Genomic DNA, 25,443 nt, shown 5'->3' on the forward strand with positions numbered 1-25,443 from the left:
GTCACGATTCTTCTGTTTTGGGGAGATGTGTCTGGGTGGCTTAAAAGCTGTTCTGCCACTTCAGGTTTGAGTGTGGGTGCGAGAGGAGGGTATATATTCAAATCAAATGTGAATTCAGAGTGAGAGCTGTGGGGGCGAACTGGAATTGCTGGCTCCAGAGATGGGGTGTCTCTCAAGAGCAAGTGTGTGTGTGTATGTGTGTGTGTGTGTGTGTGTGTGTGTGTGTGTGTGTGTGTGTGTGTCCTACCAAACCCTCCCCTCTGCTGTGATGATACCAGATTGTCTTCTGCACACTTTAAAAAGAGCAAGGGCTTTCAGATCTGCTTTTTCTTACGAAAATGGGAAGAGAAATGGTGGGGGAGAGAAGAGGGAGCATCGACGTTTGGGATCTCAAAGGTCAGGGCTGCCTGTCAGCTGCACCACCACCAGCCAAGCTGGGCAGTAGTTCTTGGAAGTGTGATTTCTTTTTGGATTTTCCTGAGGTGCCTGGCAATCCCAGCAGAAAGCTGAGAGCCTGTTTTCCGATGCTAAACAGCAGAATGATTTATCGTGAGAGCGTTTTACAACAGGGGAGTCCAAGGACTGACTGTCGTGGGGGTTTTAGTGGAAGCGGAGACAGCTCATGTTGGCCGCTTGATCGATGGGTACAGAGAGTCCTCCTGGGCTGAACCTGTGACTGCAGCCTGTTTACAGCTGGCTGGCTGCCTCCGTAAAGCAAGTCACTGATCCAGCCAGCACAAACCACTCATGGCATGACACCTCTGCCTGGGGCTGTTCAGCACTTCTGTGGCAGCCTCGGCAGAGGAGACAAGCCTTTGCTGGGCATGGATGCTGCCGTCCCGTGTTGCTGTTGAGAGCAGACCCTGCCTTCCAGGTTGGTATCAAGAGAGACCTCTGGTGCTGCTGGGTGGCTAAGCCATGGCTGGACCCACGCTGGGGAGGTGGCATGTCGATGGCTGGGGAAACTGCCCTGCTGGGGACTGTCAGGTTTGGAAGCGGAGCGGGGAGGAAATTCGAGTTGCTGTGGGTCGGCTGGCTGGGAGCTGGCTGTTCCTCAGAGCTGGGCACGTCCCAGCACCCAGCTTTCCCATCTCGCTGTGCCTCTTGCCCTGGACTGCATGTCGTGAAGGTGCCTGTGGTGGAGCTGCCAACTTGGTTCTCGAACAACGGAGCTGACACAGCTCATGTAGCAGAGGGAGAACATGTGCCACAAGAGCCCCTCCGCTGCTCCTAACCCGTAGGGTGATACTGCTTCAGGAAGGGAAGAGCTGATGGCTGGGAGCCGGGATCTGCAGGCTCAGCAGAGTATCGTGTGGCCTGTGGCCCTGATGGGAAGCAGTAGCAGTCCCACAGCAGCTGTGGCAAGCTCACCCAGGGAAAGGGGAGTTAGGGAATCCTCTTGCATATTTTTAGCTGCTCTTAAATACTGTTCTGGCAGCTGAAAACCATGGAGAAGGAGGTGCCCTGTGGCTGGCCAGCCATTGCAGAACAGCAGGATCTCCCCAGCTCCTGAGTAGCTCCCGGGGGGCAGATCAGGAATCGCTGTCCTGGAGCCAATGGCCAGCCAGCTGCATCAAGCAGGTTGCTTGGGGATGGGACAGGAGACAGTAGGAGGGTTTAGAGGACTTGTACGTTTGTCTGTGGCTGGATTGAGATCCTTGTTAGACTTTCTTAGAAGAAATGCTCTTAAAGTGATGCAAAAAAGCATGTCTGTGGCGGTGCTTTCAGGGCATCCGCTCGTTGGCTCATGCCAAGGAAGGTGGTTTTGTCGGGATCCTTTTAGCATCCATCTGCTTGAACTGAAGGACAGCTGCTTTTTGGGTAGCCTTGTGGGTATGGATGGCCGTAGTACACAAATGTGAATAACAAAGCTTGTGTATGTAGCTTTTTCTATCTGTTTATCAGTTATTTTGCTGATACTGTGGATCAACTTCTTCCCTTTCATGGAGCTTGAAGGTAAATTTCTGGATCCCATCTGCCCCCATACCCTAATTAAAACACCTACTCCTAAAGCCTCCATCTCATTAGGCTCAATCCCAGACGCTATGAATTGCAGCGAGTCCCTGAGGAGCTCTCAAGTCTGTCTGCAGTGATACAAAGCAGAGACGGAACGGATGGCAGATGTTGCTTTTGTTCGGAGCAGCGTGTCTCCAAGCTGTAATCACCAGGATGTTCACCATGGTTACGCAGATGAGACCTGCTTGGGTTGCAGGACCAGTGAGCCCTCTTAAGCTGCTCGCTTGAATTGGCCCCGGGCATTTACTTGGTGGGGGGAAAAGGCATGCTGGAAGGCTGAGTCCTGCAAAAACTGCCTTCCTGGTGCTTAAGCATTTTCATTCTGTTTTCTGTTATTCACAGGAGAACTGCTGAGTCAGCCAAGACCAGAGGGATTGACGGAGATCATCTGTCCCAAGAATGGCAGCGAACGAGTTAATGTGGCCTTGGTTTACCCCCCCACTCCTACTGTCGTCAGCCCTTGTTCCAAGTGAGCTCTGAAAGCAGATCCCCACCCCCCTGTCAGTATGCACCAGAAAGCCTGCGTAAAACAAGCCCTCGCTAAGCATTGTTTTTTGAAAAGTAGCAGCCACACAGCCTGGGGACAGTTCTAATTATTTGCGGATGTAGACAGCCCGCTCGAAGGATAAGAGGTACAGTAAAGTGGGACGAGCCATTCCCTGAGCTGCGCTGTGGCAGATGCAAGGCACGCATAGCAGGCAGGGGAGATCAGGAGATAATACAGGCGTGGACAGGTTTAGGTGGGAAGGGGCCTCTGGAAGTCTCGGTCTACCCCCTGCTCCAAGCAGGGCCACCCACACAGCCGGGTCAGGTTGCTTAGGACGTCATGCAGGTGAGGGTTGGTGATCCCCAAGGATACCACCACCTCTCTGGGCCCTGTCTTAGACTTGCATTATTCTCCTGGGGCAGAATTTTCTTCTTTCTGTTCCATGGGAGTTTCCTGTATTACAACTTGGCCTTCATTGCCATGAAGATGCGCTGCTGACTTGTATTCAATGTGTTGTCCATCAGACCACGAGCCAGCTGGCCCCCAGCCTGTGGGGCATGGGGTTGTCATGTTCCAGGTACAGGGCTGTGCACTTGTCCTTGCTGAACTTTACAGTGTTGCTGTTGGCCCCATCCTCCAGCCTGGTGAGGTCCCCCCAGATGGCAGCTCTGCCCTCCCATGTATCGGTAGCCACTGTGTCCTTTCCTCCACAGAGCGAGTCTGTGCTCAGAGAACAGATCCATGTTATGATGGGAACAAACGTGGAACAGGGCTCTCAAAGCCCTGAGCAGTGCCTCAGTTCACTGATGCACAGAGTTCCCTGCGGAATGGGAGCAGTGTCCCAGACATGGCCTGCCCTCCTTGGAGGGGTGCAACAGGGGTGGAAAGGGAGCTTGGAGGAGCAAGCCTGGTGTCTTGCTGGTGCCTGGCACTGTGCAGCATCTGGATGCCTGTTACTTCACTTTGGTGTCCGAGAGTAGCTTTGGATACTGTCCTGTGTTCAGTCCCCTTCTGCCCCAAAACAAGCTCATCCTGCTTGGGTGATGGGCCACCATTGAGCTGTGTGTGAAGGTGACCTTGAAGTGCCTGTCTCGGGCAGGAAAGAAGATAGCTGCTCTGATGCTGAGCCACAGGCCACAGCTGTCTGTGCATTTCGTCTTCCAGTGTGTGCGCTTGGCACAGCACATTTCTAATCCCAGGTTGTAATGTCAGTCGTACAGTGCTGTCGGGCCCATCCCCATGCACTTGTCTTCCTGTCCTCCAGCCTGCCCTCCACAGTATCTAAAACAGCATCCCAGTTTTATGGTTGCTCTGCTGGCAGGAAACTTGCATTCTTGAAAAGGACTACTTTGTTTTAAGGACCTCACCCTCCCTACTTAGCATTCAAGAGAAAATAGTGTGTCTCAGGCTATTCATCGCAAGCCCTATAAAAACCCTGCTGCTCATGCTATATTACTGTTTCTCTATCCTTTCCTCTTCCAGATAAATTGGCAGTGCTGGGGTCGAAGGTTTTCCACCGGCAGAATGTGGCTGATGCTCTACAGTGCTCCTATCTTCTCTGGTTGCAGAGTTGCATGCTGACAGGGATCAATGGGACTTTGGACTCTGAATCGCTGCAGGGGATGGCTCCCAGGCGGGGCCTTGGGGCTGGAGTGAACGCAGTCACTTGGAGGTTGGGGACGACGAGGCACAAAGCGAAACGACTGCTCCAGATGGCAGGGCCACTGGCCAGAGGGGAAGCACTGGGGATAGGATTCTGTGGACCCACTGATTGCGTGTTAAAAACCCATTTGGATCTCACGATGAATGTAAAAGTGTTCTTGGTACCATTTCATTCGGACCTGCTTGGAGGATAGTCTTGAAATGAGCTGTAGCGGCATTCCCTGGATTTGTTCCTGGACAAGTGAGTGGACGAGGCTTTGGCGGGGGGGAAGGGGGGTGGTTTGGTGCCGTGAAGCCTTTAAAATAGCTCCACTGCAAAACAGCCGGCTGCATCCCAAACAGCACCCTTGGGCGGTGGCCTGGGAAGCGGGATGAGGAGGAGGCTGGGAAGTATATCCTGCCACGTGCGTTCACGGGAGTTTCACGCACCAGAAGGTGCTATAATCAGGCAGGGACAGAGGAAGGGCAGACAGTACTCCATGGGTACCTACCACTTCTTGCTGAGGACTAGCCCCCAGCAGCTCATGCTCTGCAGCAGCCGGATGCTCTGGGATTGCTGATGCGGTCCTCTCCATGCATTGTGGTCACTGGGGCTGCAGGAATCTAGTTCTACATCCTCCTCTTAGGAAAGCCGCTCAAGCAGCTTTGTGCAGAGACCTAGTGATAATAGTGCGTGGCTAGCACTGTGCAAACTGGCCTTGGTGCCCTTGAGCTGGCCCTGACACCTGGGCTTTGTGGGTGGCTGTTCTCCCTGGGCCAGATGGGGAGGGGGCAGTCTGAGTGCTGGTACCACAGTGCTGGCTTCTGCCCTGCTTGAGGTCTTCTAAGATGCTGCTGCCAGTTTGTGCCCTACAGCTGAGCCCCGGTGGTTGGACTGCATGAGCAAACGTTGGATTTAGTGTAAATCGACCCTGTGCTGCTGGGATGCCATGTGGTGCTGGCTGAAATGGGAGCAAGGAACACTTTGCTGGAGGTGTCTCTGTGTATCCAGCACCCTCTGCAGGCTAGTGCCAAGGGAGTGGGGCCCTGGGCTGGAGGAGCAGGCATACTGCTTTAGGGAGGGCAGCGCGAGCCTGTGTTTGCTGGGGGAAAAGCCCTGGATGAGGCTGGGGAGTCAGGACACTTCCCAGACAGGGCAAAGTTCACCTGATCTTTGTGAGCAGAGCTGCTTCTGCTGTATGCAGGTGTTTCCAGAGCCAGGTTCCCTTCGTCAGACCCTGGAGGTCTGAGGGATAAGGGACTTAAAATGCTTGCTTAATGTGCAGCTCTTAGTCCCTGGGGCTGCAACGGAGCCACCCTGGAGGGAGGTGAGATACCTCTGAACAGGGAAGTAGTGCTAGGAAGCTCCTTTTGTCTGGAGTCTTGCTACCCAGGGGTAATGGAGAGCCCTGATACAGTTAGAGCTTATGTTGGAGCATTCCCTGCTGTCGCCTCTCAAGTCTGGAGGCCGCCTTCTCCTCTCTTCGCTGCTACTCACCTCTCTTTCCATCCCCGTAGGAAGAAACTAGTGATTTGTTGCTGTGATGTTGCGTGGAGTAAAGAAACCACAAACTGGAATCCTTTTCCAGCCAGAGGCCTGTTTGCTGGTGTGCCCACCTGGTCCAAGATATGTGAGCACTGAAGGAGTGAGAGGACAGAGCAGACATCTCACTGCCCCCTCCTTGGGACCGCAGCCCTCTTCTTGGAGCATACCACCTCAGCAGGAGCACGGCATTACCTGGGCTTTGCAGGCATTCAGTCCTCTGTGTGCGCTGAAGCCGTTACGCCGGGAGTGTGGCAGTATGGAGATCAGCTGTGTCTTTGCATCTATTTAATATGAAATGGGGATCGCTTATCCGCCCACTGTTCAGTAACTAGTGTAACTGTGTTTTCATCTGTTTTTTTTTTTTTTTAATATGCAAAAGCCATTTAATTTTCTATGCAGTCCAAAAATATCTCCCATTTGCAACTGCCAGGTAGGAGATCTGCAGGAGAACCGTGCCGAGTGGCTACTGGGTCTTTTGGTTTTGCTGTCGCTCTCTTTTAAGGATGCATCTCGGAGTCCTCCACAGAGCATCCCCTTGCTGAGCTCCTGTCTGTCAGACCTCACTTAGCGGCTCCCAATGTGTTCTTATCTCTCCATGGTGTTAGTCGCTGGCTATTTATCCTTCCCAACCCCCAAAAGACAAAACCTGAGCACAACAAAACTGGTATAGGGAATTTGAGGCAGTGCACGGTAGGGCTTTGGAGTCTGGTGCCAAAGCACTTGAGCTTCAGGGATAGGGGCCCTATGTGGGGTTTTCGGTTAGTATGTTTTGGTTTTTGTTTGTTTGTTTCAAGGATCTGTCATTATTCATGAGTCAAGCCACGAGGAAAGAGGACTTGAAGGCAATGGCCTAAGAGCAGAGATGCCTGAATTCAGAGCATTGCATTCACACTCCTTCTGTACTTGTCCCTCTTTGGAAATATACTGAACTATTAGACACTACTAGGGCCTCTGTGGAGCACCCTGCAGCCTTTACTACAAGTATGTTATGAAGAGGGCAGAAAGGACTGGGACTCGCTTGTCTCCCTCTGGAGTTGGCAGTGAATTTAACTCCCTTTAAATAGGAGGAGAATCTCCTGGCAGTAGATGCTTCCTCTGCTTAAGAGAACTGCACTGGATTTTGCTTATCGGTTTGCAGACCCTCTCGCTTGCTGGCCAGTTTGTTTCCTACCGAAACTGGTGGAGGCAAGTTTGAAAGCAGAGCAGCAAGTTGCTTTGCACTGCAGGGCTTTTCAGCACCTGGAGCGTCCTGGAGCACCTGGTGTTGTGTTCTGAAGCAGAACCTGGGATTGAAACCTGCATCCGTCCAAGTGAAACTCCCGGGATGGCAGCTTTGCTTACCGCTGGGTCTGTGCAACGCGTGAGGAATCGAGTGTCCTGGAGTAACGCACATCTGTTGAAGTAGAAGAAGAGGGTGCCTGAAGGGTGATCCTGCATATCCAGCTGGTCTCAAGACTCAGAGATCTTGGAGACCTCTGGCAATTGCAGAGGGCCCTCTCTGATGGGACACCTCTGCTTCAACTGTGCTAAAGGCAAAAGAGTCAGAAATAAGCTTGGCTCCAACATAACGCCAGGACTGGTCTTACTTTCCACGTTCTGCCTCTGCTCTGAGCTTGGGGCATTCAGCTTTAAAGTTAAACAGAAACTGGAATGGGATTAAACCTGCCTGGCAGTCTCTAAACTAAGCAAGAGGAGACCGTGGGCCTCAGAAGCAGAGGTCATCTCCCTTCCAGAATCCCTCATGGTATGCTTTCATGGTGGCTGTGGGAAAACTCGGTAGCGTGTTTGGGTGCTGCCTTCCCAATAATCCAAGGTGTGCTCAGCTGTGCTGTAGCACCAGAAAGCTTATACTGGGCCCCTGTTCCCTTCCCTTTTCTTTCTTTGAGCTGGTTAAAGTTTGCCAGAGCAGTAGGGGCCTCTCACTGCAAGGCAACAGATACAGTTATGTTAAAGGGAACTGCAAGAAATGGTATTTAGGAGCTCACTAAGTGAAGTGGAAACTCTCCAGGTCTCTCCTGCAGAGCCAGACGCCAGAGCTCAGCTGCCCTGCACCCTCTGGAATGGGATTTTGGGCTAGCATCCGTGGAGTGGTTGGGTGGCCAGAGGGAGATCCTGCGCTCCAGCAAGCAGAAGAGGAGCTGCCCCCAGCACAGCAGGGAGGCAAGCAAGTGGGCCTCAGTGTAGCACTCATCACATGCTTCATGGCTCAGTTCATGGACTATAATTGCAGGTATTTGTATAATCTGCATAACTGGGCAGGACTCTGCACGCACACACATGCATGCCCAGACATACATGCGCCACGTACACCCACACATCCTTGCCAAAACAACTGAAAATAAAAGTGATCTCAAGGAGAGGCCTGGCTGTTTGATTCATTTTGCCTGTTCTGGTGCCTCCTTGGGCCCTGCCCCTGCCTTTGGAAGGGCCTAGGACTAATTGTAGCTTTGATATTATTATTATTATTATTTTGGATGTGGAAGGGAGTTACTCAGGAGCCTGCTGGGATGGGCTTTTACAGGGGAGCAAGGTGCTATTACCAAGCTCCCGTTTTCATTTATTAGCTTAGGATGGCAGCCTGGTGAGAGGGAAGCATAAAACTATCACTTGTAAATGCTTGGTCTCTCTCCAGAGTCTCCCTTGGTCCCCTTGCTGAAAAAGGGGGCACGTGACCCTTCCCTCCTTGGGGCAAAGCTGGCAGCACCAGCTATAACAGCAGGGAGGCTTGGGGGCTACAGAGAGCGAGGGGGTTTCTTGGCTGGGACGAGCCTGGTGCAGCACTAGGAGCCCCAGTGCACGGTGAGCCAGCAGCTCTGCTTGATTAGAGGCAGCCTGAGAGGATCAAGCACAGCTGCTTCCAGCAACAGGCAGGGCTATCCTGGGACTCCTATGGTTGTCCCTGAGCTGGGGGTTTGCTGGCTCTTTCTCTGATGAGAGCACCTGGAGCAGGCCCTGTGGACCCTGGGTGCCTGGTCTGTGTGATGGTGCCTCTGCCCTGAGCAGTGACATGGGTGCAGATGGGCGGTGGCACTGAAGGGGCTTGCAGTCCGCAGTCCTCCCCTGCAAGCAGGCACCAGGCCCCGCAGGGCTGTGGCACGGACAGGTAAGCTGGCAGCACTGGTGGGGAAGTGTGTGATCCCGATGCTGCGGTTTGCACCCATGCACCTAGGTGGCCTGATATGCCCAACTGGTTATCTGTGTGGTGCTGGGCGCAGGACTGTGTTGATCCAAGATCCTGCCTGTGCAGCCAGCTGAACCTCGGGGTCAGGTTGAAGCTCTCCAATTGCTGCTGTAAGGGGAGTTGCTGCTCCTCTCATTCTGGGGCTGGGGCCTGGTGGATTCCTGCTCCTGTTGCTCTGACGCCAAACCTGGCCGTCAACCTCACTTCATGGAGTGTGCCTGAACAATAGGGGTGTTTTCTTTCTTGTGCAGAAAGCATGTGTGGGCTGGACAAGAGAAGCGGCACCCTAAAAAAAAAATCAGGAAGAAAAACACTTCAGAGTAGTGTCACTGCCAAGCCCCTAGGAGCCATTGCTCTCCCTCCTGCAGGCTCCTGGCAGTAGGCTGGACTCTGTAAATGGCATTCAGAAACAATTTTTGGCTTTCTCAGTGAATGTGCCCTGTCCTGCCTGGAGATGGGGCCTGGCCGATGCTCCTGGAAAATGATGCTGTTTTCTGCACTGGTGGCTAATGCAGAGAAACCTCTTGTGTGGGCTTTCTGTCTGGGTGGTTTTCCTTGGTTCTGTAGCTGGATAAGTGGATTTTACTCCCCTTTCCTCCCTCTCTCCCAGGTTTCACTTGCTCTTATAGGCGCCAAGATGTGTGTTCACAGGAGGTCTGTCTGGCCAGGATCACAGAGGACAACAGACACTGGTGAACAAGCCCTCCTTATGTCTCTGGGGTTCCCCTTTGTTGGTGACAACTGGTGTTTGGACAGGCTCGCGTACCTGTCCAGGAGTCGGTGGCTTTTACAGGGTGTCCCTTTGCATTGGGGTCTGGTTGACTTCAGTTTCCATCTGCGTGAGGCCTGGCTGCTGCCCTGGTTGGGTTTCCTTGTGCATTTGAATCCCAGGCGTGTTTTCTGGCAGGGCTGACAAGGAAGGGCTAGTGGATGGACATGTGGCCGCCTTGCTGCCATCCGCCTTCTGCAAGGAGGACCTAAAGATCCTACCCGCTCTTCAGATGTTGGAGTGGCAGTTGATCACAAAGGTCTACGTAGTCTTCTTTCCCAGTCTGTCCCTATCTCCTAAAACAGCAACTGCATAAAATCTACTGTTCACCCTCCTCTTCTCATGTTCTCCAATGTTAAATGTAGGAAATTTGTGTACCAAGAGAGGAGCATTTCTGTCTTTGGTGAGGTACAAATGGAAAGAGTGATAATCAGTACCAGTATGCTAGTAATCTGGTTAGTGGGGCCTCTTCTCCCATATCTGACAACTCAGTTGCTGGGGAAACCCAAAAGAGCAGTGACGGTGGTAACTGGCATTTATCTGATGGCCGTGATACCCCTGGGACCCAGCCACAGAATCTTACGGCGTTTGATTTGGGTCCTGATAGGTGTTGGCCTTTGGAGCACTGGGTATCCCGTGGGATCGAGCCCTGATCTCACGTGAAAGCCTAGCTAGCACTTTCCTTTCAGAGGGCTGGTTTGCCCTCGCCGTGCGCTAGGCATTGCATCAGGGCTGCTGGGTTTCCCCACCCACGTCTCCTTTCCCGAACCCAGGAGCCAGGACTTTCAGGAGCATCCTTAGCGAATGACTGGGGCTGTCATCACGAGACTGGGCATAATGCTGCCAGTCTGGCCTGTTTGAGAGTGGAGTCTCTTTTTTTTCACTGTCTGTCAATCGTTGCCCACTCCAGCAAGGCAAGTGGTTTCTGGGAAACAGCTCTTTTCCCTGCTGCACTTCGGGCATTTTGTGGGTTTGGTGAGGAACGTGTCAGGTCGGCACCCCAGGGCTGTGGGAAGCACCAGCAGAAACTTAGCTGCCCCGTGACGGCTGGAGAGGGCTCCTGCCTTCGCCTTCATCTCCGGGCTGAGAAGCCCTGTAGGGGCCACCATCTGCCCGGTCACCCACACGACCCTGCGTGGGGATCGGGGACCACGGTCAGCTGCTGTGACCTCCGAAACCAGGAAGGCAGTAGGCGAAGGTGAAGGAGGGCTGGCGAGCGCCCACGGCTGCCCCACGAGGCACTCCGTCTAAACTCCCCGTCGGGTGCCAGGCCTACATCAGCTGCGCCGGTTTGGGGCGGGGGGGGGGGGGAAAGGCCGCTTCTGCCAAAAAAAAAAAAAAATTGAAAAAAGAAAAAAGACGTTTTTGCCCTTTCTCGGCGCTTCCGGGCGCCCCGCCCCGCCGCTGAAGGGGCGGGGCGCGCGGGCGCGCGCTCCCCGCCTCCCGCCGGGGCGCCGTTCCCGCCGCCGCCGCCATGGAGGAGCATAAGGAGAACTGCCCGCAGGCCGCCCTCAACGAGGCGCTGCTGCCGCCGCCCGCCGCCCCCGCCTGCCTCCCGGTGAGGGCCGCTAGGGCTGCGGGGGGCGCGCAAAGCGGGGGGGGGGGCGGCGGCGGCAGCGGGGGGGGAGCGCGCCCCAACCGCCACAACCGCCCCGTGAAGGGGGGGGGAGGGCGGCGCCCGCGTCGTCGCGCATGCGCAGCGTGCCCTCTTCCGCGCCCCCGCCGCCGTGAGGCGCTGCCCTGCGCGTGCGCACAGCCGCCCGCCTAACGGCTGCCTCTGGCCGCCCGGGTTCAAACTGGCGTCGCGTGCGCCTTTGCGTTTTGCCCTGAACGGCGTGGTTTTACTTATTTTTACACCCTAAAGCACGTCTGTCCGTGTGTCTTCATCAGTTAGTACAGGCTCTGGTTATTTCAGGTGCTGGGAGAAATCACCTGTGTCCGTTACGGTTTTTGTAACTCGTACAGACAGGCCTGACTCTTTCTGTTGAAATTAGGACGCTTATTCTGGCTTTCTCGCTTACGTTTTCTATTAGTCATGACCTCAGACTCTTACATTTGCATCCCTTTCTTCTGTGTTTTTTGTGAAAGTATAAAGGAGAGTGTTTTTTTTCAAAGTGGGTTCCAGTATTGGTTTTCCTGTCCATCCCTAAGGTAGTTCCCTTGTTTTATTCATCGGTGAAATGGTGTGATGCTTTACTGCATTTTGGTGGTGAAACCACCTGTAAATTTTTTTGATCTGGCTTCTGTTTTGACCTTCTCGAGTGACCTATGGGTTTTTCTTTCTTCTAGGGAAAGCAGCAGTGTAGAAACAAGGATCAGGAAACTAATGGGAAGAACTTAACTTGCAGCTTGAGTGACTTCAGTGATCCAGTTTACAAAGAAATTGCCATCACCAATGGTTGTATCAATAGAATGACCAGAGACGAGCTCAGAAGTAAGCTTGCAGAGTTCAAGCTTGAAACGAGGTAAGGTTGAGTTGTAAACCTTTCAGTTTATCTTTGAGAGCAGTATAGCAGTAAGGGATGGTTATTTTAAGGTTAAAAAAAAGCCACTAAGTGGAAAGAAAACAAGCCACCAAACTGCTGCTGTTTTATGTGCAGTCTTGATGCAGCTTTTGTTGTAGCAGTAGTGCATATATTACTGCTTAATGTGTTTCTAGAAGTCTGTGTTGTCTCAAGTGGTAATACAAACAAAAGACTATGTAACTGGGTAACTTCTCGATGCATTTTTTGGACAAGGGGGAGGATAGGTTAGGAAGAGCTACAAGGGTTCTCGGATGGTATTGCGGACCTTCAAGGCATAGAAACTCAATTCAAAGCATACTTATTTTTATTTACTGTACCCAGTATGGCCCTGATGTTGGTAACCCCTGTTGTGATAGGGCCGGGAGTTCATGAAGGCAGAGGACAGGTAGCTTTAGATGGAGAGTTTGCTAATCTGAGTAGATGAGTTGGAGACTGTATCATAAACTGGATTTGTGTTCATTGAGGAGAAGGAAGAAAGGGCTAAGTGAGTAGAGAGTGGTTCCTGCTCCATAGGAGATTACCTGCAAGACCCTTTGATGCTGCTGTGGCCAGAGAAATTTGAAGTGTTGAGAAGAAAGTCAGCTGGGAAAAACGCAGTGTGTAATTTCTATTAGCAACAGTAATAAAGACGTTGTTGGGGGGTCGACAAGGTTAGAAGCTACTGCTCTGGAGGAAGAGGAGGTCGACAAGGTTAGAAGCTACTGCTCTGGAGGAAGAGGAAGTGTGAAAATGAGATGGAGTGAGGCTGAAAGGAGAAGTCTAGCTTTCTAGAGAAGAAGAAAACTAAGAGAGAACCTTGAACTAAGAGAGAACCCTTCCATCTACAGATGTTGTAGCTGTATGGCTTTTATATGCCTTCTTCGGTTAAATGAATTTGAGTGGTCCCTCAAGGAAAAAAAAATGTCATTACATGATAAAATTTATAGAGAGACAGGTTAGATTTGTATGGCTATTCAGTACTTACTGTGATTTAAAATTAACAAGCAGAAATCAAATAGCAAATGATGCATTTGTGATTTCCTAGATTATAAGTTTTCTGTTTGTGGTTTTTATTCAATTGTAAATGTAGAAAGCTTAAAACTCTTCTTTTTAGCGTAGTTACTTTTCTTGTTTTATCAATGCATTCCATTAAATTGGTCAGAATGTCTCTTGCCTGTAAACAAGTGCAGCATCAGCTCTAATGTAGTGAATTGAGTAGATTCCTGCATGCTGTCTTCTCTGAGTTTTTTTTAGGTAGCCAATCATCTACTCTTTTACTTTTTTTTTTTTTTTAATAGGTTGGATGAGGAAAAAAGTAATTTTCCCCTCTGTCAGCTCCTATTCTGTCTCAGCTTAGAATGAGCTAATCATTGAATTGAACTAGATCAATAAACCAGGAAAAAAAAAAAGAAAAAAGTTACCTGCATTTGCAGAAGAGGCTGATGTTCTCAAAAGCAGGTTTAGTAGTCTGCAGTTCCAATTTTTCCTGGTGGATCAGTGGACTACTTTTCTGTAAAATTCTGATAATATAGCTTTCTACAAAGAGCTCTTTACTACTTATATGATTTCATTTCCAATGCATAACTTCAACAATTATTTTGTTCCAAGAGTAAATTGTCCTCGTTTATTGAGCTCTGGTTTGGTGTGCAGCAGTTCTGGTATCTGTGCTTGTGTCTTATAATGACTGTATTAAAATGATGCAGTAGATAATTTTAGTCTGTTGCCACAGTGAATTCACATCTTGGTCACAGACCCCCTGGAAAGCAGGATCTTGACTGGGAAGTTTTTCTGACAGCCAAAATCTAGAGTACTTCATTTTCATTGAGGTAGTCAAGCTCGATTTATCTGTGGGTATTTTAGCTGGATTCTGAATTAGCTGTGCCACTGATGCGGAAATACCTCAGGTGTCAGTTCAGACAGGGGGCACAGGGAAATGTGGATGAAACTGTACTGCTTCCAGGACCAAGGGTCATCTAGAAACCATTTACTGCTGCTTTGCAGCAAAAGGCTTGGGTTGGGGAGGCCTGCTGGGCTGGAGGTGACTCTCTGCAGAACCATCATTGAAGAACTGTACTCTGCTTCTCAGCCTGTCCTGAAATACCATGTTATCCAGGTGTTTTAGTTGCCTGGGATGTCCCAACCTCTGTATTATAATGGAGTGTGAACTGTATGGCAAAGCTGAATTCAAACTTCATAAGCGCTGGTGTTCAAAATCAGGTTATAAATGATGAGCTTTTGAATGTTAGAGAGAGCTTCAGTTCTACAGTGGTGAAATAATTGATGTGATTAAATGAGAGTGTAATCTTTGATACTTTCCTCATCTGTTTAGAGGAGTGAAGGATGTACTGAAAAAGCGACTGAAGAACTATTATAAGAAACAGAAGCTGATGCAGAAGGAGCCTACTAATGGAGACAGTTACTATGACTACATCTGTGTTGTTGACTTTGAAGCAACGTGTGAAGAAGGAAACCCACCTGAGTTTATTCATGAAATAATTGAGTTTCCTGTTGTCTTATTAAACACACATACCATGGAAATAGTGAGTAATCTAATTATTGTGTCGGTATGCTATTTTTTGATGCAGCTTCTTTGCTTCAGAAAGTCTAGGTTAGTTTTTCAGTAGATGTTGAACTTCATTAAAAACAGCCATTTTTTCTTAAAGGCCTATACTCTGTGCCTGTTAAATACAAATAAAACTTTCTTTCTGTTTTTAAAAATACTAAGCAGCTAGAGTAGATCATGCCCCTTTAAAATGTGTTTTTACTTCTGCACCTGAATACTATCGAGGCTATCAATATGACAGAACTTTCAGTTTCTCAGTCTCCCCCCAACCTTTCTTTTTTTTTTTTTTTTTCCTCCTCCTCCTCCTCCTCTTCTGGTTGAAGATCCACGATGCAAATTAAGCTCCCTTTCTAGGACTTGGGGAATTCATCATAACCAAAAATTAGCAAATTCTGTGGTCATCTGTTTGATGCAATCTGGAACAGACTAATGCAGAGTTCTGCAAACTGTGGCTGAGTAAGCTCTGCTTGTGTGTGGGCTACACTGCTCCCAGAATCTGCCTGCAGTGGATTGACAGCTGTTTGTCTTGCCTGGTTTTAAAAGTAGCCTGTAGAGATTTTGCAGCCTCATAAGCACTCTATTCCAGTACTTCACTGGCCTTTCTTTTAGGAAAAGACATTTTGTGGTCTGACTGAAACTGAGTGACTCAATGAAATGGTGGAGCTGCACATTCTTCTGACTAGTGCTGCATTTATCAGGAAGTTTTAGGAGGAGGAGGATTTCCGGTAATTGTTGTGACGTAACAGCAAAATATAGCTGCATCTGTGCCTCTGACAGTAGATACAGGAATGTGTAGGTCACCAAGGCTGTTCTATTACCCATAGAGTAGAAAGCTGCTTGTTTTTTCTCTGTCAGAAAGGTTTTATATAGCAGCAGCAGCAGTTTGAGGCTTTTCTTTGTCCATGGAACTTGCATTTAGTCTTTCTTTTTTTTTTTTTTTTTTTTTTTTTTTTTTTTTTTTTTTTTTTTTTTTTTTTTTTTTTTTTTTTTTTTTTAACTGCTAAGTTTCCCAAAGTGAGATCATTGTGTTTATCTCCAGCTGGCTTGCACACAGAGGTGTTTGAGCCTCTGAGCAGTGTGGCTAGTTACATGCCTTGAATTACAGGTGTGTCTTCAGAGATGCTGCCTAACAAACATCAGGCTTTGCTCGTGGCTTTTTTCTTTTTTTAAATCACGCTCTCCTCTTCCTAGATCCTCCCCTTTGTTGCAGTCTGTCCTTTTCCCCTCTTACATCTGCATCCCTGCTCTTTAGTGCCTGCTGGCTGAGAGGAAGGGCATGTGCAGGCTGGAAAGCCAGCCAGCCATCCCCTTGAGAATCTCATGGTGGCCAACCAGGGTACTTACATTGACTGGGGAAGTACACCGACCTTTCTTGCCTCCAGCAGGGCAAGTATCACGTATTGCACCTCTGCTGTGGGCAAGCCAAAGAAGTTGCCTTGCGGCCTGCACAGTGTGCTGCTGCAAAGCGTTTGATTCTCTTGTTACAGGAGGATACCTTTCAGCAATACGTGAAGCCAGAGATTAATCCCAAGCTTTCAGCATTCTGCATCAGTCTGACAGGAATCACTCAGGTAATTTATGCTTTTGTGTCTTCAGAAACAAACTGAAAAAAAAAAACCCATAACAGAGAGATGTGGTGTTGATATTTTCAGACTTATGTGCCATTTTTTTCTGTAGGACTTATTCTCTTAATCATTTTTTTCCCCTCTTCCAACTGTTGTCCCAGAATTGATTTCACTAGGTCAGTCTTTCAAAGTGTTTTCAGGAGTTCTGAGGGAAAGCATTCACTTTGTAGTCCATGTATTTTAGAAAACGTAATGGCTAGCACAGGAGTACAGCCTTTGAATTGCATCTGCTCCTCTGCTTTTATTTTTTTATATATGTGTATATATACATGTATACATATAAAAATAAATATATATATTTGTGTGTGTGTGTGTGTGTGTATATATATATATATATATATATAAAAATAAATAAATAACTTTTTTTAAGAGTTGAGATAGTGTTATGGTTTGTGATCAAGTGACTTGAGCAGGGACCTGGGAAACAGGCTCAAAGATTTTTAAGCCAAGTTCAACAGCTGACTAATTTGTTAGCTTTCTAGAAGTCATGTGTGGTTAGGCTGTTTTGATGGTGTTTTTGTGGTGCTTTTGTTTAGAAGAATCTGACCCCTCATCTGCTTATTTTAATGAGTAGTATGTTTCAAAAGAGCTTTGCAAAGCCTTCTTAGTTGAGTAATTTAGTGAGTATCTACATAGCAGCATAATTTTTACACTGCATGTTCTTTTTTCTTTTCTTTTTTTTCCTGAAAAATGTTTCTCACGTTTCTTTTTTTCCTCCCTCTTAGGACATTGTCGATAAAGCTGATACGTTTCCTCAAGTTCTGCAGAACGTCATAGAGTGGATGAGACAGCGAGAACTGGGAACAAAGTATAGCTATTGCATGTTGACAGATGGGTATGTCCTTATGAAACCTTCAGCATACTCTGAAACTGCAAAACAGTGTTTAACTTTGGTAACAATATTGCTAAAATTGGATCATGACATGGCCCATTTTTAAGGTATGATTTTTAGCTTTCAGATAAATTAGGAAAACTAAACTGGATGAGTGTGAAATGAAGCTTGAATCCATTAGATGGCACTGTTTCTTTTCCAGGTTTCCATGCTCGTCTCTGTGCAAGTGAATGATGTTGAGTAGGCTGGTTTTATTCTGTTGTGTTAGTTTTCAGATGGCACGTACATGTAAAAATAGCGCTGTGCAATTTCAGTTCTAAGCAACTCCCATACTTTCTGGAATCTGAGGTTTCAGTGGTGGTGCGGTGGGTATGTGGTGTGCATTAGTCTTGCTGTTAATATGTCCTGCATGTTTTATCAGAAAGCAGTGATGGATTATGCCTCACTGAAGGAGGAGAAATGACTAGTAGAAAGAGTAGCGCTCTGTTTTGGCCCAGAGGCCTACAGTCCTGACAGGTATCAGTTTAGGCTAGCTTTTTGGATAAGGGGCTGATTAATGACCCTTGAACTCCCACCTGTACTGGCTTTCTCACAGGGGTCAAGGGGAAAATCGAGTCCCCTAATGAGTGCGGAGTGCACAGACCTTGAGATCTAGATAGATCTGTGATGTGACACCGTTCTTAAAATCTTAGCATTGTTAGATTGTAGTTGTATATTTTGAAGCCAAAAAATACCATCTGAGCCCGATCTTCTATCTTGTGTAGCACTGGCCAGGGAATTTTCTCTACCTGGTGCTTGCTTCTTAGCTGTGAAACATTACTATTCTGTTAACATGTGCTTTTATCCTACTCTTGGAATGAGAGAATTTAAGTAGCACAGGGAGTTTTCAACATTAGATTTACCTGATCCCAGTTATGCTTCAAGGTGCATGCCTTGTTGAGGTGAATGATGCCTGCGAATGCATTTTCACGTTCATACATGCGTGTGTTTAGAGTACGTCTTCTGGTGTGCTGGATTAACAAGGCAGCCCTGTGTAACTCTGTTATGACTGTGCTGGACCAGAGGGACATGGGACTCTGGAATAAAACCAGGGTTTATGAAATGAGCAAGATAGATCTTGCAGGATCTCAAGAAGAGTGAGATTTTTCCCCTCAGTTCTCTGTATAAAGAGAACTTATCTTTGAACATGTTACACTTTCTAAGGCACAAACTCTCTTTTTAGTGTTGATTGCATTAGTAGTAGTCCCTTACCCAGGCTACCTATAGGCTGTTCATGGAGACTGCACTGTTAGAAAACAATATCTGTTGTGTCTTGTACTCCACAATGCAGGTAGTAATTGCCTACTTAAGGGTGCTAAAGAAGTCATAGCTAAAGATCTTTTTCTATGTATTTGAAAAAGAGCATGGACTTTCTTCTATGAGAACGGTCCTTTCCAAACCTAAGAGTTACAGAAGAGATGTTAACTTTCCAAGGAGATTGGTCTATAATACTTCATGCCTGATTAAACAACATTTGTAGTTACAGGCAACTCAAACTATGACTTCCTAACACTTCTCTCAAGTAAAGCACAGATAAATATTGTAGTCTCTGACGTGAGTGGCTTGAAAAATCCTGTGTTGTAGGACATGAATTGATGCATAACAAAAGCCTTTTTGTCTTTTTTTTTTAACTTACCTGACTTAGTAGGTGGGAAAATACTTTTTGTGTGAAGACCTTTTTCTCAAAATTCCTAAAGGCTGGGACAACTGCAAATCGTAGACCTTCTCTGGTGAAGAAGTGGTTTCATTGAAATGTAGTTGTGCCCAATGTGAACAGCGAAGCTGTATAAGAGCTGTAACACTAGATTTGAGGTTTACAGCTTAGAGCAGGTACCCTTTGAAACTGGGGAGTTAGTTAAAGGTGGTATTACTTGATTTTAATTTGGGGAATTCTAATAAAGACTCTTACTTAGCTCACTTGTTACCTATGGTTAGGTTTCTGTCTTTGGAAGCAATAGTGCTAAAGCAAAGCTTCTGAAAGACTGGTTATAGTACTTCGCTTAGGAGAATGTGTCTTGAATATCACTCCAGGGTAAGCCCTCAGTGATACTACTCAAGCAAAATACATGTAATGAGATTTCCCTATCATATAAGAGAGATTGTGCAGACAGCTGCAAGAGAGAAAAAGACTTTATTTTAGCTTAAAGCTTTCAAACTTGTTTGGGTGACTCCCTTCAGGAAGGAAGGCTAGAAGTACATCGCATTATGGCTTCATCTTCTTTCCATAATGGTCTGGTTCTCCCAAAAGTAAGTGCAGTCTTGTTTCAGTGCTTGAAGTTAGGGAGAGAGATACATGTGTACAAGAGTGATCAGGGAAATTAAAGTGTCTCCTGCTTCCCTGAGGGCTATGTAAACCTCTGGCTTATTGGCTGTCCTGGAGCAGATGTGGTAGGTGGGGAAGCTGGCGTGGTATTTTTCGTTTCAGCCATTCTGGACCTGAAACCATCCTAGAGAAAATTTTGCTGACATGGGTATTTATTTTCCCTGTGATTAACAACTTCATGTTGAAGAATTCCTTACCATCCCTACTGAGAGAATGCTTTTCTAGCCTAAGCTGTTTTCCTTCAGTTCTTTGTGCTACAGCTGTGCAATATGTAGACTGGAGGGCATCTGAATTAATCATTATTAATATTTTTCTCTTTTCTCTCTTCTCTTTGATTTTTTTAAGATCTTGGGATATGAGTAAATTTTTGAATATCCAGTGCCGTATTAGCCGTATCAAATATCCTTCTTTTGCGAAAAGGTGGATCAATATTCGCAAATCGTATGGGAACTTCTATAAGGTGTGTATAGATTGTTGTTTCTCTTGTGGGAAAATTCTTTCAAGTCTTACATGTCCTGTTGTGCCTATGATCTTTGCTTGTGTGGTATAAAATTATAGTACATAAATTAGATGCCTGTGGCCTAATTTCCAAATGTGCTTCCTTCTAGGATCTCATTTTAGTACTTGAAAATGGCATCATCTACTGGAGTAATTGAACTACTGCATTTTAATTTTAATCTTGTCTTTGAGAATCAGGAGATATGTTCATTGTTGTTTGAAGAATTGTTTAAAAATGTCATACCGGTATGCTTAGATCAAGTGTGTCTTAAGCTAGTTCAGCTGAAAAGTCTCTGTATTGATCTTGCAGTTATTGCTTCCTGTTTTCATGTAGTACTCTACAAAGAACTAATCCTCAGCACTGACCTCAGGTATTTCCTTTTTTGACAAAGAATAATGGAGAAGGGAAAAGATTAGGACATATCTATGGTTGCATCAAATTGTCAAGACAAAAGTAGCACCAAATTCAGTGCTGGACTGCTGGACCTTATTGCTGCTTTTGATCACTGTCACATTGCCATAAAACTGGTTATTGGAGATCCTAGTGAATTCCAAGTCGGTGTAACATTTGTTTGAATATGATTTGGGCTTGGCTCACAATCAGCTCTTGAAGGGCATTGTACTACATGCTACTAGGAAAAGGAGACTGACATTTAATAAGAGCTTTACTTTCTCCTTGGAAATATTACAGGGTTATCCCATTTCCCCTCTATTATTCCTTCTCTGCATGACCTTTCCCATTGCAAGCACATATTAGAACACAAAACAATCTTGCTAGTACTATCAGCTTTAAACCAGCTGTCTACTTTTTCTTCCTCTGTTTAGCAGTGAGACTACTCTTCTGTCAAAGCCATTGAAAATTATAACTTAGGATGAATAGAATGCATCTCTCTCTCTTTTTTTTTTTTTTTTTACTTTGTGTAATTTTTTTTTAATGCAAAAATTTGTAGCATTTACAGTTGTTCAGGGCTTCTGTTTAGCTGTTCTGTGTTCCTATTCAATCTGCTGTTAAGTAACAATAGGTAAAAACTTGTGGCAAAGAATGCATTGTAACTCTCTGGTGGACAAGAAATCCCACAGCTTATGGGTATGTCTCCCCTGACAGCTCTGTGGGTGTTGCTATTAAAGTTGCGTGTTGCCAAATTTTGGCAGCTATGTTGTTGCTGTTCTGCCTAGCTATTAAATCTAGTAGTATGGTACAGCATCCTGGAACTTGTAGTGTCCCCTCCACCCCCAAGAAAACAAGCTTGGTATCCTTTTGCTTTTCTTCAGCCTTTCCTGAGAACAGATGCATGTTTAGTAGTTAATCCGGTGAGGAGTTGGGGCTTTTGCTGGTGTAGCACTTTCTGTGGGTAACACAGTTAAACTTCTGTGTCTCTCTATGCTGTTGGTCATCCAAGTAAACAGGGGTTACTGTAAGTGCTGCTAGTCTCCTGTAGTGGTTGGATCTATTCAGAGACTTGATGTCGGTGAGAATCAGGAGGCTTGTGCTTTTTAATTGCTTGGTGTTTTTAAAAATTGTTTTCCCTTTGCAATGCTACTTTGGTAGCAATTCCTTCTTTATAAGGCTTGTGAAACTTATCTAGGCCACAGTTTCCACTGTTGCCAGTGTTGGAATGTCTTGAACTGGTGCTGGTAATGGTGAGAGTCGCTTGAGATCATCCTGAGTGTAGACAAGATCTTGTTGACTATGCCTTCTCTGAGAAAATGAGTGTCTGTCTCACCAAGGTGTTTTGAAGTGTAGTTGTTAGTGATCTAACAAAAGGCAAAGTTTTATGTCGTACTTAAAATCTGCATACATTTCTATTGCATTGTGTTAGATGGAAAAAGCTTAGTAACAAAGCTAATTCTGGAATGTGGTTCACTTTCTCCATCAGGTTCCTAGGAACCAGACCAAGCTGACAATCATGCTTGAAAAGCTGGGAATGAACTATGATGGGAGACCTCACAGTGGACTTGATGACTCTAAAAACATTGCAAGGATAGCTATAAGGATGCTGCAGGATGGCTGTGAACTGCGTGTGAATGAGAGAATGCATGCTGGGCAGCTCATGACTGTCTCCTCCTCAGTCCCCTTAGAGGGAGCCCCTGTTCCACAGATGCCCCGCTATAGGAACTAATAGTTCAGGGATTCTGCGTTTTGACCTGCTGTCGAATACCTGCTACAGACTGTTAACAGCTTATGAACAAGCCACCTCTGTGAACCTGTCTGCAGTGCAGAATCTGAAAGCACCTTAAGTAAAGGTCTCTGTTGAAATAAAGAGAAGTGTGGAAGCTCTTTGAAGCTCGTGTTACAGCATTTTTTTATTCTCCTTTTTTTTAGTCATTTTCATCTTTTTTTAACAATAAGGTTGATATTTGGAATCCAGAGCAAGTGTTAAGCTTTAGAACATGTTGTCAAAACAAATGTAAAGATTCTCCGGGCTAGTGTACTACTGGTCCACCCCAACCCATGGGTAATACTAGTTCATTATGCTTTACTCTGCTGACATCTAGCATCTGATTATTCATTGCACAGAAACAAGTCATTGCTAGAAGAACTGAAGTGGAGATTGTTCAGGCTGACATTTCCTGATAAGGCTCCTGCTGATCTGCTGATAATTTCTTTTTTATGAAGTCTGGAAGAAGTGGGAGTGGTTCCTTTTTTTTTTTTTTTTTTTTTTTTGAATGTGCTTGTTTGCTTCCACATCAAATATAAGAGCTGTGTGTTGAATAAAAAAATATCATTCATGCAGTATGGTAGTAATTTCTTTTACTTATATTTAAAAAAAGGAAGTTTTGGGGGACTTCATGTCCGTTATCATGCCTCATATTCCTGCTACACTCAAGCTAAATCAAATGAAGAGCAGTGATTTACACACCGTCATCCATCTGGACTTAAAAGTGAGGGAAGTAAAAATACATTCAAAATATACCAGATGATCAAAATTATGTGCTATGTGGGTATTACTTAAAACAAGACGCTTCCAGTTCATGGCTAGACATGTTCGACTATTTTTGGTGCCTTCCCCTACCTCTGTTATCATGAAACTATGCCTTTATCTCAAAATCTAGTATTAGAAGATGAATATAGTTCTATTAGTGAAGGTCGCATCTAGTTATTACCATATGTCTGCATTCCTACTAGCCAACAGATAGCATAATATTTCATGAAGCCAAAGCGTTAATTTAGTTTGTCTGAGTGGGTTGTGTTATGAAACACAGTGTTAATGTGATCAGCTTTGCACTAGCATGGCTTGTTCTGAAATGCAGAACAATGCGTTTTGCCTGCTTTTAGTGGAAAAAGAGTTAGTTTGGTATCCCTGTGTTAAAATTGATTCCTTCTTTCTGCCACCTCTATTCAGGAAATAAACTGTTGATACCCAATTCATTATAAAGCCTTGTTTGTTTGTTCAGAACATTCGCTGCCTGGCTAATCAGACTCCTTCCAGCTCCTCTTGCTCTTCTGACTTAAATAGGATCAATGGAATTTTTTTTTTAATATATGTTAGAAAGAAGTATTGATCAATTCGCAGTTGTTTCCTAGGTAGGGAGAAAGCAGAGTCCTTTCCACAGTCATGAGTACAGATACCATTGTGGATACTCTTGAACAACTACTTTAGAAGGCTTCCCCCCCCCTTCCTGAAAGGAAATATTTACTTTACCTGTAGCCTTTTTTTAAACTTTTTGTCATTTTCCTTTCTGTCTGTAGCAATATTTGATGTGTATTCAAAAGAGTAAAATCAAAATCTCTGATATGCTTAATCCCAAAATATCACTTATTTGTCCACCCAGGTTTTGTACAAATTGTTAATTAAATATTTGCTTTTCCCTGTAGCAACCACAGTATCCTCTCTTCTGGAATCATCTGCAGAAGCATGGTAACTTCCTTTTTTTGGCTCTGAATCACTGCATTGAAGGTTTTTATGATAAAATTAAGTCTAGCTCAGCAGATCTCTTGGGATGCTGGCATTACCATAGACTGTCATAATTCTTTTATTTACAGGTCTGCAGCCAGGCTCACAGCCCAATGAAAAACTAGTTGGTTACAGATTATCCTGTAAGCTTCACAAGTGAAGGACAGTTGTAACTTTGCATCATTATTTTAAGTACAGAATTGTTTGTTTTTGTTAAATAACTTCAAAAAGTTATTTTTAAATAAGGATTAAATATTAATTGTTTCCTGTTTACTGCTTGAGTAGCTTTTTATCAGTGAGTTGTGGAAATCAGTAGAATCATTGCAGATATTTCCTCTAGTTTGAAATCAGTGTCAGACCGTAAACTAATTTTTATGAGATGAAGTGAATTTTGTCAGTATTTGTTTTCACTTGGAATATAAACAGACTTTTATTAAGATAAGTTGATAACTTAAAACATAAGATGTCTTTAGCAGTCTTGGGGGTCTTGGTCTCAGCATGGCCCAAGATCAGTCTTCTCTGGTGGACTAGCAATGTAACCATGGTGAGGTGGCTTAAATCTCGTGAATGATAGTCGTGACTAGTTCACAACACTTAGTAAAGGATAAATTTTCCTGAATTCTTGCATGCCAAAGGCAAAGGAGGCATTTGAGGAAAACGTGGAGTGGTAATCCTAGCAGTGACACTTGTGTTGCAGCCAAACATTTTTTAGGGTTGGTCTTTCTTGTTCATCCAGAGGAGAAGCTTGCTGGGTGTGTCTCTGCTGTAATTAATGTTTTTATCTATTAGAGGAATCAGCCATTGCTGGAGAAATTCATTGACAGCTATGTAAGAAACAGTCTCCTTTTTATACAGAAAATAATGTGCAGAAATTATCCTACTGATACTAGTGAAAGCGGCCTTAAATAGGTGGTTTTTTTTTTTTTTTTTTTTTTTTCCTTCACATTTCTGGAGCTATACTGGAAATACATATATAATTCTACCACTGCTGTAGGCAGCCTTGGTAAAACACTAGTAAACTTTAAACAAAGAAGTCACAGGCACATTTCAACACAAGCACACTTTCAAGTAGATTTCTTAATACGTATTTGCGTGACTCTGAGAGGGCTTTATAGCATCTTGGGGATGTGTTAGAGGGGGGGAAAAAAGGTTCCTGGGGAAAGTTATGGAGCAGTAACCTCTCTTCTGCCCTGGTGAGTGTTGGCTGCCGTAGCAAATGTCGCTTGCTGCATGGGGGAGAAGAAATCACAGCAGTTCATAGCCTCCTGTCAGCCTCCTGGCGAAGTATGGCTGCAGGGACAAGTCTCCGCAGGTCAGTTGTCCACAATAATTGCCCCCTGTCTGTGCTCCTCTGATAAATGAGAGGTAGCCATAGTTGTTTGCATACTTTGTTGGAAATCAGCATAGCAGTGATGAGGTGCTCTGTTCCCACCAGAGGAAATGGGTAAAAACCTCAGCTCATCTTGAGTTGAGATCTTTGTGTGCTTGGGCTCTTCAGTGTTCTTGCAAAAGCAGTATCTTCT

General features: G+C 45.8%; 2 protein-coding genes across 6 annotated transcripts in view; both read left to right on the forward strand.

Moving 5' to 3' along the window:
* Nucleotides 1-8,049, forward strand: part of MFHAS1 (multifunctional ROCO family signaling regulator 1) — a 35,898-nt gene extending 27,849 nt beyond the window's left edge. For 2 of the 5 annotated variants that reach the window (XR_010388786.1, XR_010388787.1), the window contains exons 2-4: nt 2,359-2,648; nt 3,986-4,406; nt 5,663-8,049. Coding sequence is in view for 1 of the 5 variants with exons in the window: in XM_064510208.1 (XP_064366278.1) it covers nt 2,359-2,485; nt 3,986-3,989 (131 nt within the window). In the remaining 4 variants the exon portion in view is untranslated. Of the gene's footprint in view, nt 1-2,358; nt 2,649-3,985; nt 4,408-5,662 lie in introns of those variants that run through there. The other 3 variants (XR_010388785.1, XR_010388788.1, XM_064510208.1) reach the window with 2 other exon arrangements.
* A 2,989-nt stretch (nt 8,050-11,038) lies between these two features.
* Nucleotides 11,039-23,390, forward strand: ERI1 (exoribonuclease 1). The gene is made up of 7 exons (XM_064510209.1): nt 11,039-11,198; nt 11,930-12,105; nt 14,474-14,684; nt 16,195-16,278; nt 17,058-17,167; nt 19,872-19,986; nt 21,902-23,390. Exons 1-7 carry the CDS (start codon nt 11,115-11,117, stop codon nt 22,142-22,144), a joined length of 1,023 nt encoding a protein of 340 aa, XP_064366279.1. The 5' UTR covers nt 11,039-11,114; the 3' UTR covers nt 22,145-23,390.
* The last annotated feature ends 2,053 nt before the right edge of the window (nt 23,391-25,443 follow it).

Source organism: Dromaius novaehollandiae, chromosome 4 (assembly GCF_036370855.1).
Source record: "Dromaius novaehollandiae isolate bDroNov1 chromosome 4, bDroNov1.hap1, whole genome shotgun sequence".
Classification (NCBI taxonomy): domain Eukaryota; kingdom Metazoa; phylum Chordata; class Aves; order Casuariiformes; family Dromaiidae; genus Dromaius; species Dromaius novaehollandiae.